This window comes from Coffea eugenioides, chromosome 2, assembly GCF_003713205.1.
Source record: "Coffea eugenioides isolate CCC68of chromosome 2, Ceug_1.0, whole genome shotgun sequence".
Taxonomy (NCBI): Eukaryota; Viridiplantae; Streptophyta; class Magnoliopsida; order Gentianales; family Rubiaceae; genus Coffea; species Coffea eugenioides.
This window is the reverse complement of record NC_040036.1, coordinates 30442934-30458664: the sequence shown is the minus strand read 5'-3', so window position 1 is coordinate 30458664 and position 15731 is coordinate 30442934. Positions and strand designations below refer to the sequence as shown.

The following is a 15731-nucleotide window of genomic DNA, read 5'->3' as shown; positions in this document are numbered from 1 at the left end:
CCAGAAGTGCTTCCTTTAAATACAAGTTCTAGTTGCAATCACCAAAATCTCAAATCAAGGCCAGAATACAATTCATTACTTTCTCTGCCCTGAGTTGAACATCTTAGTTAAGAAAAAAGAAAACAAAACGAGTTGCAAATCAGAAAGATTTAGATTCTAGAGCAAAGTGGAGAAAATGAACGCCCATGGGCTAAATTGAAATCTGAGGAGATAAGAGAGAAATATGCGAGCAACTAGCTGAAGGCAGGCGGATGGTAAATGGTTGATTTAGAATGGTCAGAATCAATGCCACATGTTTGACTTTAGGCGGTCATGCTAGTAGTTTCACCTGGGAAGGTGCCAAATCTCTTGGAAAGACATGCTTTTAACTTGTAAATTTACGTATATAACAGCCAGCCACCAAAACTATGTTTCAAAAAATGGAAAGCATCTATATTCTATACAGAGACGCTGAAATGGGCTTATTTAGGAAACACTGATCTCTCCTATTCCCGTGGTCGCATGACAGGAACAGAAAATATCCTCCTCAAGCTTGCCAAAACCAACATGGTAGACGCCTATTCTTCACAATTACTTGGTCAAAACTTTGTACCATAAGCTTCGTGCATTGTAATATATCATAATTTCCATTATCAAATGAAGAAAAACTGTGAAGCTCATGTTTAACAGTCTCTTTCTTATGGGTTGAGTGTATCCTGATCCAAGCTAAGAAATGGTACACTTGCCATATGATCCAAGAGGATAATATGAACCAAGTCATAGTCATTTTCATGTTACTCTGTGGTACACAGTTTAGATTCAGCATCTGCACGCGCAACTGGTGATCTCTTCCATCTTCCAGAAGGAGTTCTCTCAAAAATTCGCGGCTGCTTCATTGGGAACGTCTCTTTCCGATCTGGGTGTTTTTTGAGATAGTCCCATTGTCTGCAGGAATTAACAATTCAAAAGTTCATATTGTGTCGAGATCTGAGTTAAACAACTATTAACATCATGTACCTCCTTCCATTAGCCAAAATTATAAAGAGCTTTCAAATGATGCACACAACAAGAAATGGAATGTAAAATGAGAACATTTGGAAAGGCTAGCATTGAAGAACCAAAAAATTATACCCCATTCCCCCACCATGCCTATGAGGTTTTTGAACGTGATCAATCCATCTAAAATCTATTTGATCTACAATCAGCTGTACAAGTCCAATCCAAAGTCACGTTCCTCATGATGGTGACAGATTTTTACAGTGTGTTCATTTAGGATTTCATCTTCTCTTTCCCAGCACCATATTAACATCTCTAATTGTTAAATACGACCCTGATGGTTACCAAGTTCACAACTTCAAATATTGTTTACATAGAAAATTTTGCTTCATGGATGGAAAAGGGAAAGGCTGGAGAGGGATGAAAGAACTTCAAAATCTATACCTGATTGAGGTGAGTAAAGCTATTTTCTTCAGTACAAGGAGCGAAAAAGAGGCAACCAAAAAAGTCGAATAGGAGTATCAGGGAAAGGACCTTAAATTCCTATATTTTACTTTATAAAATGAGGATGATATTGGTGACATATAAATCGATAATATTGGTGACGTATCTGCTCCAGCATTTACTTCTCTCCCCTCTTTCCCTAATTCATAGAAATAAAGGATTGAGCTATTGACCCCTGCTTTTACTTCTGCTCATTTCCAGAAGTCTTGTCAATCTATTCAAAGTAACACTCTCACACTGAAACACAAATTTCCTAGACAACAATTTCAGAATGAGCCTTTAGGCTGAATACTTGTTTTCCATAGATGGACAGGTAATTAACAAAGCAATGAGCAGTTAACTACGACCTGCTGTATGTCTATCAAAAGAGTTACTAAACAGGTGATAATTTCCAACAGATCATTCTCTACTTCTACCTCTCTTTTTTTTGGCATAAAATTTATTACAAAGCCACTATCCAAACGTTGATGCTTTGGGAAATGGTAAATGATGTCATATGTCATGTTAGGCTATTAAAACCACAAAATGCATGCAGATACCTTCTTTGATTTTCAACAAAGTCAGGAGCCTCGACAGAAGGTGAAGTGGAACAGGTGCGAAGGATTTCTGCATCCGATAGGTTTTGCAGCCTCCTAGCAATCTGTAATTGGCGTATAGTCCTATGCGGTATGAAACCATTAACACAATCAGCAAAAAGATCGACACCATGAAAGATGAAACAGTTAATAAAACAAACAGGAGAAAAGAGATTATTACCACGCACATGGACCAATAACGAATCGATCAGTTGGAGTGTCATAGGTCTCCAGCAACCTGCCATTCCAACTTGGGTCTTTGTAAGATGAACTCAGATGGATCCTCCTTACAACTTCATCTGGACATCTAGAAGTTCTGTCAAAATTGGCAGGAAAGATTGACCCGGTTGAAGGTTCAACCTGAAGATAATGGTTTGAAAGTACTTAAGGATTTCCATGAAGGAAACTTTGAGGAAAACAACAGCTATTCATACTGGTACTAAAGCCACTACTTGCATGGAATCCTTCAACCGACACGTGCAAAATCTAAGATGGGTCTCACACCATCCCCAGATTTAAAAGTTTTAACACAGTAACCCTGGACTACTTGGCAATGCCAATCCACCAAAAATATTAGCTCAATTTCAGGAATTTAGTTTTTCATTACACCGCTCCAGGTCCATATGTGGTTTACTTAGTAATCAATATTCAGATAATTACACAGCCTTTTCTCCATACAATCAGAACAAACACAAACAAAAAGAATAGAACTCCTATGAGCAACTATGTTTCTAGAACGGACTTGTGTTTACCACTGCAGCAGTTATCAGACTTTCAAACTGCAGCTAAATTTTGTATATCAGTTGTCACCAATAAACAAAGCGCCCTGTTCAAAATTGATTGACCTAATTTGACTATGCAAGAATATTACAAAAGAGGTGCAACAAAAGAATGGTTCAAAGAGAAATCACAAATTTTTGTGGACCCCCATTTTAGAAATCTGAAATTTAAAGAGATGATGAGGACAATGTGAAACAACTGCCTTTTTTGGTGAAGTATATAAAATGAAGAACGTGTCAAAACCTTGAAGTCCATGTAAGAAAATGCGTAGTCGTCAACAGAGTAAAGGGAAGCTAAGTTCATCTAAAAATATAGGTGGTAATTGATATCCAGTTGCAACAGGTGTGCATGTACAATATGAGATCTGTTTATTTGCCACTTTTTGTTAAATGCATGAGACTGGAAAAAAAATGAAACGTTTAAAGGTACAAAACCAGAGCAAGCATTAATCTCCATAATGGGTAATTTCCTGCATATTATTCCAGATAAATTATGAAGGATTTAGTGTAGCAGTAGCAGTGCATTGGGTCTTGTGATATTGTTGGGTTTGTCATTTACAGATGCTCCTTCCCATCTGAATGGCCAAAACTAGCATCATCTATTTTGCCATTGAAGGGCCACGACCAATCTGTGATCACTATAGTTGAGATCTTCTAACCTCTTATTCAATCGGTTTTCTGCCATGTTACCCAGACTCGGGTACCAGAATCCCCACTGACGTGGGGGTATGGCAAGGCAAAGTGAAGAGTCCAGGTAATATAGATTTTCTGTGGATGGTCACTTCAACACCTCTCACATTGAGTAAAGCCAGTCAAAACTCTACCAGCATCATATAAAAACCACATTTTCCATTTTGGTCTTTACCCGAGGCAAAGTTTAACTACTTAGTACATCTTAGCAATGTTCACTATTTTTACAGAAGCATGACCTTCTTGCTTACCAGCCAAAACTTTTGAATTCTCCTGGAACTACTTAAATTTGATCAAAAGTCAATGAAATCTGTAAAGTTTATTTCCTCCAATAAGCAAAACATATCAAGGTTTAAATGATACTCTAATACAATATGAACTTCGATAATGCACTAGCAATGTAAGCAATAAAATCCTTGTTTTCAGTTACTTCCCACCTCATAAAACGTGAATCTTAATAGCCAAGAAAGACTGGGGGAATAAGGGAAAGAAACTAAATTCAAAATTCAAGCCTCACCATGAAGCCATTAAAGATTGGGTATGCATTTCCTTCAGAATCTTGCCTGGTATTATTCTCAAGAACATGGAGAGTTTGAAGGTGAAACACCCTATCACTCTTCTCCAGGGTCTCAACTATCTTGGCGCACAAAGGAAAGGAAAAGCCACTGTGGTCTGTATGATTGCTTATGACACTATCCGTATCCTGCATTAAAAAGTCCAAGAGATATCAGTGTTGATATTCTTCCTAGTGAGTAATCTCTTGAAAATCAAAACAATGCAGGCGTCCAAGGCTCAGACCTGTGGAGAGGAATCATTAAAACCACCAACTAGATGCACCTGCATATTGTGAGCTTTGCATGTTATTGTCCATGATGCTAACCATCACTGAAGATTATTTACGTTAACATACCAAATCTTTTAAGGATTAAAGAATATAGTACCTCCAACATCTCATCAGAATTTTGGTCTACAACTAAAGATAACATCTGAGTAAGACCAATTTCAACCACATCTGGTGAATCCAAATGGCCAACCGAAGTCCTGCAATCAAGGCAATAGGAAAGCTTAATTGGAGATTCAGAGTTAGACACTGGATCTACAGATCTTAAAACTCCCAAGTCTAAAGAAGTTTGATTCTTACATTCCACTTTTATGGTTCCGAATTGCCAGGCCCACGCAGGTTGTAGCCTCATCAGTGCCGACTAGCTTTCCACAAACACAGAAAAAATGTTAACTAAGTTTAAATGAGAGAGAGGAAAAAATAGTCAAAAAAAAAAAAGGGATCCGGAACTCAATATCATCACCACCCTGGGATCTCAATTAACAGTCAAGAGGCAACCAAATTAACTATTGGAAGCACATCAAAACAAACACAATTCCCAGTTGACAAACCAAAATACAATTGAAAACACAATTTTTTTTAATGCAAAAATTTTGCTGTCAAGGAGAAAATAGGTTCGTAACTGGATTCCTTCATTTTGTTTTTAAAATCAATAACAGGAATGATATAGTGAAAGCAGATAGCAAGAAAGACAATTGGGCTAACAAGGAACATGTAGTGCCTTCCTGAGTACAGAAACTAAACTGTTAAAACAAAATGCCAGAATACTACTTGAGCCTGAAAAGCAAACTGTTTCTAATAGAAGAAGAGCAACTCAAGTCTAATGTCTTTAGGTATACATGCCCAAGAAAGGAGTAAGCTGAAGCTGCAGCCTAATTAGATAAGTATATTAGCATCCAGATAAAGCAGAGAAATTACTTAATGTAGTTTTTTGAGATACTTAAAATTAGATTCAATAGTTATAGGAAATTATCAAGAAGAAATAAATCTGAAATCTCTGACGTCCAGAGAAGTATAATACATACATAATGTATGAACAGTATGACATCATGGTTGATTCCTCTTTGGAGGCTACTCCAACATTTTGTCTTTTCCTCCTCTAAAATTGTTGTGGCATAACTTGCCTTCTTGCATACGCCAAAAATTGCATTCAAAGCTAGAGGCTATCATAGTTTTAAATGTGGGACCCACAATATGCTGCATTGCTCAAAAAAAATATTAAAAACATATTCTAGACAACTAGGTATCTCAAATCTTCCTGTTGTTTTCATTTTTATGTTAGGAGTTAAGGTTTATTCCAGATAAATTTCAGCTTACTGCGCAAACATGATATGAACATACATCCACAAGAGCAGGATCAACTGTTGCATACTCTCTTTGGAAAACATAGACCCATTTACATCCTGTCACTCGCTCCAAACCAGAGTCTTCAGAGGCTGAAAATTTTCTCTCTGGCGTAGACTTAAATGAACATGAGGCAGATACCAAAGTAGGATGCTCCATCAAAGCAAGTAGGATTTTGCTTCCCTGTTGATAACAATTGGAATCAAATTAAGATAGCTAATCTCCACAGAAAGCAAGAAGAAGGGCCTTTCATTAATAATGAAGAAGAGCACAAATTTCTACTTATTCAACTTCCACTGAGAAAGCATTTTGGCCACATAATAAGATGGACAGAAGAAGACGATTAAGTTGCAAGTTGTGGCTTGTAAGATAGAGAAATATTAACTTTTCTAGCCAGAGAATTAGTTTTCCAGAAGTACAGATGCATTGAAACAGGATTACTTAACGCAGCAGGCTATAAATGGATAAAGCTTTTCACTAACATTATTAACACCCTACAACGAATGTCTAAATTGGGGAAGGAAATGATGGATGGTTCAAACAAAACAATTGCTGAAGCACACAAAATCAGGTACCAGCAGAAACTCAATTCTTAAACCCAAGGCTGCAATGTGGACTTAACTCTTGAGATAAGCTTTATACTTAATAGTATCTTTTTAATACTTCACCGGTATGATAGTAATCTTGAAGCCAAAATCTGGTACCAGCAGTAGCTCAATTCTTCGAGCCAAAGCTGCAATTTGGATTTAACTCTTAAAGATAAGCTCTATACTTAATAGTATCTTTTTAATACTTTACCGGTATGATAGTAATCTTATGTTCTCAAAGAAAAAACAAGTTTTAGCTGCATAAATGCATGTATGATCTGTAACAGGTTGGCAATCAGCAAGGGTGAACAGCAATACTTTTGAAGAAATCTGTCTATTTAGTTGCTCAAAATGCACATAGAAAGAGTAACCAAACACCACAACTAGAATTTTTTCCCCTGAAGTATATCCCATGAGGTGTTCATGGAAGTTAACAAACAACAGCGCTATCAGCAAGATCTGTTGATGCTCATAGTTGCTTCCAGAACATTATGTCAGACAAATGTCTAAGACAACTTTATTGGTAGGAAATATTTTATATACATGAAGCAACCAAATAATAACCAATACAGGACCAGAATGAACATGCTGTCACTTCCACCATATATACAACTTAATTACAAGATTTCTGTGTTGCAATACAGGGAATAAATTAACTTGACATGACAATGCCTGTTCTTCTAAGATAGGACACTGTAATCAAGCCCACCCACCAACTAGAAAGCGACTAGTGCACTTGTTCTACATAATCTACAACAGCCATTGCCAGCCCAATCTGTACCCATTCAACAACCTAGAAGAAATTGTATATGAAGAGCTATGAAGTCATTGACTAATAATCAAAAGAAAGTGAGATGTCATACTTATGTCAACAAACTGTTCCATTCAGAAGACTAACGCAAATGTGTTATATAATCTTTTGGCCCTTAGGCAACAGTTGAACGATTGCATGTGAGAGTATGAACATATTAATTTAGTCCAAATTTTTTAACTTGGAGAAATTCAAACCCCATTGCAGATAGAGTCCTTCTGACATATATTACCTCAAGATACCCTGATCCTCTCTGTAAGTTCTCTCACAGTTATCAACCTTATACTCTGTGCGTTTGTGTTACATATTTTATTTTATTTACTCAAACTCATTAATTATTGCAAAGTTTCACCTCTCTCCAATTCTCATGTTCATAACTGATTCATGTTTGAAACATTTCTGCGCCCAATATGAGGGACTCTCTTAATTATTATGGACTTCATGATAACATGATTCTTATTCTTATCAGATTCAGCTACTTGGGATTCCTACCACCTTGTTTCATTCAAGAAACTAGTTTCTGCATCATCAGAGTGTAAATAAACACTGCACTTAATATCCTGCATGAAAACTAAAAATGTACATAAAACGAGATATTCCTGAATTTTTACAGCTCACATCAGGAAGGTTCTTTCCTCACTTATATCCAGGTTTATAAAAGACACTAAAACCTAAGGAAAAAAGCAGGGCCTAATGTTTCGAATACACCCCATCTTCAATAAGCCACAGAAATCCTTAATCGAGTTCGTCAAAACACTAACAGATAAAGTATTCTAATAACAGTTGCTTCTTGAGAATGATAAAAATGAATCAATCAAAAGGGTCTCCAGCACAGGGTTCGGGTAAGACAATCATGCAGTCCTTGGGGCCAGATTGGGAATAATACAACTGGGTTCTGATAGAAGTCGGCTAGTTTCAGATAAAGTTATGAACTTGTAGTTGTATCCCAAGTACATGATCACAAAGACTGATGCAAGATTTCATAATGTTGCTTTCATACTTCTTGGTTTGAAGACTGTGGAAGTGGAATTTGAGGTTACCTCGGAGGAAGATGGCCCATCACTTTGAAAGGGAACTCCACCAACATATATCATCTGGTAATGAAGAGAAGGGTGGAATGAAAAGAAGACCTTGTGACTTGCGCCTGCAATCTCCGAGGGGAGAGTCAAAAGGGATGCAATTAAATTGTTGAATGAGCTCCAGATATCAATTTCTTAGGTATATCTGCCCCAATAACGCGATATTTACAGAACTTGGGCGATAGAATCTCAATTCTAATCCTTAAACTGATATAATCAGGAGTCTTCGTACCAGCAGTTTCCTCTCTGACCAGAGTCCTGACACCGATACCAACATCTCAGGATTCAGGACTCTGTTACAAAGCGTGGAGAATAAACTCAACCAAGGTCCAATAAAAAGTTGTATTTGTGGGGATTGTCAGATAACACTTTGCTGTTTACTTCCTCCTCCTGCTGTTAATTTCCAAGAAGCCTCTTTAATTTTTGGAAAATTCTTAGCCTGGCCCTGTTCTTCTTTAACTAGGTTGAGTTTGAATGTTTGATGTTAAGGGTCTGTTTGGTTGGAAGTAAAATGTTTTCCTTGGGAAAATATTTTCCGTGGAAGTAATTTTCCATGAAAATCATTTCCCTTTCATCATTTTCAGGTGTTTGGTTAGCTTATTGAAAATATTTTCTTACTTCATTTTTCTGGTGTTTGTTTAACTTTTGAAATATTTTCACTTTTATCTCTATCTTTACTTTCTACACATTATAACTACATACTTCTTCCCATGCAAAATAAGAAAATTTATCTCATTGTTTAACTTTAAAAAATCTTGGAGAAATGTATATATGAATAAAAAATATCTCCTTAAGCAATAAACAAATTGCTGGCCATTTAGTGTCAAATATCAATCACATGCAATGCTTATTATGACATATATCTTGCACTCTCACTGCTAAAAATTTCTCTAGAAAAGAATGTCCCTATTATACATAATTAATTACTAACATAGGATGAACAGGATGAGATTTTTTTTTATTTTGAATATACTAGGGGGAGAGTTGGGTTGGGTGGTACGGGGGAGGGAGTGTAAGGAAGAGGTCTTGGGTTCGAGTCCTCCTGTTTACACTAAAAAAAAAAAAAGAACATACTACAAGATGTTTTCAGTAAGTTTGGAACATACTACAGGCGGGATGCATGCATTTCGGAAAACAACTTCAGTAAGTTTGGAAGGGAAGTTGTTTTCCATAAGATGAGTGAAAATATTTTACATAGGAAAATGTTTTCAGTAACTTTTGTGCAACCAAACACGGGAAATTAGGAAAATATTTTTTTGGAAAACATTTTCACCCGAAACAAACGGACCCTAAATGAAGAGACGACATCTCAAAATATTCGGAAGGCCTCGTTCCCAATCATCTTTTGGCATATTTGGAAGATGCAACTACCTCAAATATAAAATTAAACCTTCCATTATGACTCAGTGCTTATGACTAATTATGTAAAAAAATTTCATGAGGTTTTCTCCACACATAAATCCTTATTTGTTATTTGTTAAGAATTAGTTTGAACTAATACAATGGAATTTCTTTCAATTGATTGTGTAAAGTTAAAAATGACTTACACGACAAAGACAATACAAATCAAGTTAAAGGAGGATAAGGTTGAATGATAAGATGAAAGGATTTATAAATAAGAGATTTTCAGTTAAAAACCTCCCACTTATGAAAAAAAAAAAAAAAGAGATTAGATGGTAAAGTGGAGGGATTGCAAGTAATTTTAAAAAAGAGTTGAATTAGATGTTAAAGTGAACGGATTGCAAATACAATTATAGGAGGTTTTGGATTCAATACCTCCCACATACATATTTGGGTTCGATATCCAGGTTCAAGTTAAAGTTAGTTTTGGCAAAATTTTAGAGATACTAAAGGTGAATGACTGATTCGATTTTATGGGAAGTTTGACCAAAAACAAATTTATTACCCTAGACGATAAGAGTCGGTCTCTTAATTGTCAAAATAAAGAAGCACGCAAAGTTAATTATCGAATGTGATTAAAAAATTTGTGGAAAACATGCATTCCATTTCCAAAGAAGGCATTTTTTTTGTAAAGTGAGTTATGGCCTTCATCAAGTTATCACGGGAACTCAATTCATGGAGAAACATTATTGAGGATCAAAAATAGAAATTGTTACTGCAGATGCAATGCAACAATTAGAATTTTAGAAAGTGAAAGAAATTCAGATAGATTATAGTTCTATTGTGCCAAAATGTGACTTTTTCAAGTGGTATAATGGTAACTAAGAAGCTAAAGTGAGCAGATGAAAACGACAGTTAGTTTGATTTTTCACACTAGATGAAGGATCACCAATTTGAGAATGGATTGGTTTCTTGAGTTCTCTCTCATCAAAGCTAGTTTGGTTATTTTTTTTTTTCACAACAATGGCACTGTATAACATCTTAATTCCTCAATTTGTTATAACGCCAGCAAAATGGCACCAAGAAGTAGAAAAAAAAATTATATTTGACTCAATTGCATTTCTCAATAGCAGAAAACGCACAACATTTGGTCACATCTATCTGAAAAAAGAGGATAGTGTAATTTTCAGCATTAAAGGGTATTCAAGTGCAATTACCGGAAAGATTTCTAAAATTATCCCTATTTATATTTGTACAGAATCTTCTTATATTTACATCATGTTAAATTGATTATATTTACATAGAACCTACTTATATTTACATTGTTGTTCAGGGTTTATTGCTGGCAAGATTGATGAATCATTTTTGCAGTCTATGCTGCTGGAGTTAGTTTTACAAAAATACTAATATTTACCGTCATTTTGAGAGTTTTTGGTTACTTCTTCTATTCTACTTTGTTTTTGGACCTTGGCATTCTGAATGATCTTAGCTGCTCATTTTTTGGAGTGCAAATTGGCTGTTTCTGCTATACTATGTTCTTCAAGAGGAAGATTGATGGTAATTGAGGTGGAGTCCTGTTCAGATTCCAGTTGTTGTGTCTGGTAGAGGTCAAGGAAAATCCAATGAATTACCACCGGTTCAGACGGATGCATAGTTGGCGAAATATTTTCAGAAAAGTCTGGATATTGAAATGCAGGCCAAGGGATCTACACCCAAGTAAAGTTTTAAAACTCTCTTGCTGGCGAACTACTCTAGGAGTAACTGGTTCTTTTTTTTTTTTGTCAACATAATAGATTTTATATTACAACTATTCCTACTCTGCACTGGGAGGAAGGAGAGTTAAAAGAGGTCAAGAGGAGGAATCCAGCAAATTACCACCCAACCAAGGCTGTGGGCTCTTAATGTTTGGTGCTTTTTATGATGACTAGGAGGAGAACACCGCGACGATGCGCGGTGTAATTTTCAGGCTTGCCCAGAAACATCCTGTTATTCAAATTAAAATATTAATTATAAAAAGTAAAATCTTTGCAACATTTACTAAAAGGACATCAATTAACCCATCTTATTTTGTAATAAAAAGATGGCTTTAGAGTTCAAACTATTGTTTTACCAAATGACATAAAAAAAGTAAAGTTCAAGACTGTGACAAAATATTCATCCAATCAAACAAGAAAATTTCACGAAGAAATGCCATTGAAGTTGGCAATATAAAACTACATCCTCTAATAAACCATCAAAAAGTCAGAAAATTTGATTTGTTGATGTCCTTGATGTCCTTCAAGGATCATCATCATTACAAAGAACTAAAAAATAGCTATATTACCAGTGGGAATAATGTAAATTACCTAGCAACAAGCACTGCTACCAAACCTGTGTGAATTCAATTTTTCTAAATATCTCCATTTTTTGTTTAAACAATTTTGCTAGATGGGATTCCAGTAGCTGGCTCGTGGCCCTTTGGGTATTTGACCGGTTCATTCTGTTGTCTCTCAAAGGATTGCTGCGAGAAGAAGTGGTGCTCCCGTTACTGTCTGTACGACGATGTTTACGGCTAAGTTCTGGAGGTAAAATCTGCTTTACTTCGCCTCTTATGGCTTCGAACTAAAAGCAAGATTAATGAAGAAAGTAAGTTCCTTGATTATCAAAATGTCAACGAAAGAATGAGATGAAGAAAGTTAATAACTTTCTCAGACTTGAACTTTTGTGCTAAACACACACTCACGCACACGCACTCTGACAGCTCCAACATCTTATATTCTCATTTCTCCCTCATAAAAAATATGCACATTGCAAGAGGTCAGAAACTGATCACAGCTTAAGAAAACATTTATATGTTAAGAATCAGAGTTTACAACAGAAAGATCATGTTAGAAAATGAAAGAAATTACCTCTTGAAGCAGCAGATCAACAAACATATGAACCTCTCTTGGCTCCTTGTGCTATCATAAAAGAAGAAGCTCAAAACATTAGCCAAACTTATGAAGGGTATAGATTTTGAACTATTCACTGCAAAAATTTTACAGAATTAACTAACCTTAACCCAGTTTGGTGTTGAAAACCTCGTCCGCAACAGAACTGATATCTTTTGAGTTCTTAACCTTACATACTGAAAGAAAAAAATAAAGTACTCAATGGCTACTTTTTACATCAGATTCAGAAATTTATATTTACTTCAAGCAAGGATTCCACTTCCATCTTCCATTCTCTTAGGCAAGATATGGCCTCAAAGGATCTGATTGTGTCCATAATCTAGCGAGCTAGGGTAATAGTCCTCCAAAAATCACTACACAAATGTGAAAAGTAGAAATTTTGCATGTAGAAACTGAAGTTTTGAATGAGAACAAGAAATTTGGCTTCTTTGAAATAATAATATGAGATAGATTTTGAGTCTCGAATCTAGCGAGCTAGGCTAATAGCCCTCCAAATTTCACTACACAAATGTAACAATTTTGCACATAGAAAATGAAAGTTTTTGAGCAAGAACAAGCAGTGCAAAAGATGATCCAAAAATCCATACATGGTCCAAGCACTTCTCCCCAGCTACCCGGAAGGTGCGACAAATCACTGCAGGGATGAAAGCAGGGCCATACTCATAACCCCGAGCACCACCAAAAGAAAAGGAAGAAGCTATTTCCTGACACCGTTAAAGATAGGATTTTTTAGAAAGTTTTCAGAATCTAATGGACATTACATATTCTCTAGTAGAATGCAGAAACAAACACAATAAAAACACAGAACAGAAAGTGACCTCGGTAATTCTTGGGATAGCACTTTGCTCAATGAAAAGAGATAGTTGAGCAAGCAGAAGAACAATCCCAGGAAGGACCATTTCTCCTTGCACTCCCTGCGTCAAACTTAGATCTTGGCTACCTGACTTACTCTTGCCTGAAAGAAAAAGGAATCACTCATTGAGTTTTCTGAAGAATTCTTGAAATCCTTCTTGTACCCAGTGAATAGTTAAGTCTCTCAACTTCAATGATAGTTCAAGTTTTTCATCAAGAAGCTGACGGAAATCCTGAAATATGAAATCCATGGAAAAGACTGAGAACTAATCAAGAAGAACATAACAGGTAATCTTCCATTCAACGAAATCAGTATCATGCATTGCAGAATAAAGAACGAAGCCTCCTTTGCCACCCAAAAAAGAGAAACATGTCAAGAATTATGCAAATACGAACTTATGGGACCTGTTAAGCAACAACAATTGGTCACTGCCTACATAGTGTAGGACATCAATAGACTTCAAGATGTGGCTTTACAATATTGCAAGCATATTCATTACAATAAGCAATTCATTTAACACAAATCAACTAAGCATCAATACAAAATAAGTTTGTCTTCCTACATATGACAAAAGTTGTTCCCCGTGATGCATAAATCCCTAAACTTGTTAAACTTAATGAGTTTGAATCAATGTAATCTGGGTAGGAACACATTACCAGCATATGGCATTCATAAAATAGTGAATTGTATTTTATACAGAGAGAATCCACATTGTAGCTTTTCTGTTTTCTCCTCATAATTGGCAATTGATGGCAGGATTTGTGGTTGTTCAAGCTAGCAGGTGAAGGTATATTTACTTAAAAAATGGAACAACAAAACCTACTCCTCACCCCTACCTACAACACACACACACAAGCACAAAGGGGGAAAACAAAAAGAAACAGAGTTTCACAATGAAGTATAGCAGCACAGGCATTCATGAAAACAACCTTGATCATTACCCGCCATCCTCGAAACAACCTAGTTATTGATGTCCAACAACACTCTGTAGGCAGTGACATCAAGAGACTTCAACCTTGTTACACAGTGTAGGGGCAAGCAGAAAATGTAGAAAATCAGAGCATAGGCATTCTAGAAGACAACCTTGTTCATTACCCTCATCCCTGCCCCTCCTATTCCTTTTGATCCCCATATTTTAAAATTTTATTGAGAGACTTTCAAAGGAAATATGACATGCAATTTCAGAAGTCCTGGCTTTATCGAAAGCCACAAGCTACCAGCTCTTATCAGCAAGACATTCATACAGCCTTGAATCTGCTATACAAATTTTTCATACATTATTCCCAAATTTTTAAGCTGTTTTTTAACTGGCTAGGTTGACATTGCCAACCAAAATAAAGTTCCAACAAAAGGCAAACTACAAATTACCTAAGAAAACAACTTAATTTACTCTTCTTGCCACTACTGAGTTGATAAACAAAAAGAAAAGTAAATTATCAATAAGGTTGACAAATAAACAAAAACTAAAAAAACAAAAACAAGACATATCTCTAGAAAAAGGGAACAAGTAAAGCTACAAGCCAAACAGCAAATGTACAAGCAATAACATGTCTGAGTTGAATTCTGCAAAAAAAGAAATTGAGCTTTAGGTTCTGGCAATGTATGATTCTCAAACAGAGAACTCAAAACAATAAAAACGGAGCAAGTAAAACAAGTAAAAGAAAATAACTTCGGATCTAGAGGAAATAGGATGCCGTCACAAATTTTCACCCTTTCACTTTTTTAAAGACCAATAACAGAGGATAAAGAGAGCAGAAAGTTACAGTAAGTTACAATGAAAAAAAATCTGTTCACAAAAAAAAAAAAGAAATTAAAACATATCGTCAAGGCTTATTGAAGAAAAGTAGCATCCATTATCTTTTCTTCGTTAATCTAAGAAAGACTTAGAATAAGCAAGGCTGGCAAGAGCAAATTTATTAGGGGGAAAAAAACGAAGAAGACAAAACCTTGGATCTACACTAAACAGATTAACATAGTCGAGACCAGCATGAACAATATTGGATTTTCTCATATTATAGTTGAAGAAAGAAACGAGTAAAAAAAAAACACCATATTATCACAACCAAATAACCCAAAAAAATGAAAGGGCAAGAAACTAACTGTAATTCCTCCTTCAGTGGCCTTCCTTGTGTTTTTTTACCTGAGATAATCACACAAAAATTCCATAAGAACAAAATAATCATAGTAAAAAAAGTCACGAGAAAAATAAACATCATGTGAGATTTTTTACCTGGCGGGTTCTGTAGAGATTGAGGATACCAGATAATAACATGCAAACCTTAAACTTGCTTACCCTGAAACAAACATGAAAAAAATCAGTCAAAATAAAGGAAAATTTTAAAACTAAAAAATGGCGAGATCAGCGGAGAGAAAATAAATCAGATAAGAAAGATCTCCAAGGTAATTATATACAAATAAAGAG

At 35.7% G+C, this 15731-nt stretch overlaps 2 protein-coding genes across 4 annotated transcripts; both read right to left on the bottom strand.

Moving 5' to 3' along the window:
• Positions 1–400: 400 nt before the first annotated feature.
• LOC113759602 (protein N-terminal asparagine amidohydrolase) lies at positions 401–8633 on the bottom strand. 2 transcript variants are annotated; one of them, XM_027302181.1, is made up of 10 exons: positions 8418–8633; positions 8147–8250; positions 5706–5891; positions 4665–4729; positions 4465–4564; positions 4322–4360; positions 4041–4226; positions 2236–2414; positions 2019–2138; positions 401–924 (listed from the first exon to the last, which is right to left on the bottom strand). In XM_027302181.1, exons 2-10 carry the CDS (start codon positions 8198–8200, stop codon positions 774–776), a joined length of 1080 nt encoding a protein of 359 aa, XP_027157982.1. In that variant the 5' UTR covers positions 8201–8250; positions 8418–8633; the 3' UTR covers positions 401–773. The 2 variants fall into 2 exon arrangements, with proteins under 2 accessions (XP_027157982.1, XP_027157981.1); XM_027302180.1 differs by having other exon boundaries at positions 8147–8633.
• A 3126-nt stretch (positions 8634–11759) lies between these two features.
• LOC113763587 (vacuolar protein sorting-associated protein 51 homolog) lies at positions 11760–15698 on the bottom strand. 2 transcript variants are annotated; one of them, XM_027307431.1, is made up of 7 exons: positions 15540–15698; positions 15410–15449; positions 13275–13541; positions 13044–13160; positions 12561–12632; positions 12415–12465; positions 11760–12127 (listed from the first exon to the last, which is right to left on the bottom strand). In XM_027307431.1, the coding sequence occupies exons 3-7, from the start codon at positions 13353–13355 to the stop codon at positions 11888–11890; spliced, it is 561 nt and encodes a 186-aa protein (XP_027163232.1). In that variant the 5' UTR covers positions 13356–13541; positions 15410–15449; positions 15540–15698; the 3' UTR covers positions 11760–11887. The 2 variants fall into 2 exon arrangements, with proteins under 2 accessions (XP_027163232.1, XP_027163233.1); XM_027307432.1 differs by lacking the exons at positions 15410–15449; positions 15540–15698 and having other exon boundaries at positions 13275–13411; positions 13498–14352.
• Between the last annotated feature and the right edge of the window lie 33 nt (positions 15699–15731).

What these genes read in the sequence shown, in the direction of transcription:
- LOC113759602 (XM_027302180.1), bottom strand. Translation starts at nt 8,200, where the DNA reads ATGATATATGTTGGTGGAGTTCCCTTTCAAAGTGATGGGCCATCTTCC. An exon ending in TTGATCCTGCTCTTGTGGAT is followed by an intron (nt 4,730 to 5,705) that starts GTATGTTCATAT and finishes GTTTGTGGAAAG; the next exon opens with CTAGTCGGCACTGATGAGGC. An exon ending in CAATCTTTAATGGCTTCATG is followed by an intron (nt 2,415 to 4,040) that starts GTGAGGCTTGAA and finishes CATTATCTTCAG; the next exon opens with GTTGAACCTTCAACCGGGTC.
- LOC113763587 (XM_027307431.1), bottom strand. Translation starts at nt 13,355, where the DNA reads ATGGTCCTTCCTGGGATTGTTCTTCTGCTTGCTCAACTATCTCTTTTC. An exon ending in CTATCCCAAGAATTACCGAG is followed by an intron (nt 13,161 to 13,274) that starts GTCACTTTCTGT and finishes TAACGGTGTCAG; the next exon opens with GAAATAGCTTCTTCCTTTTC. An exon ending in CAACACCAAACTGGGTTAAG is followed by an intron (nt 12,466 to 12,560) that starts GTTAGTTAATTC and finishes CTTTTATGATAG; the next exon opens with CACAAGGAGCCAAGAGAGGT.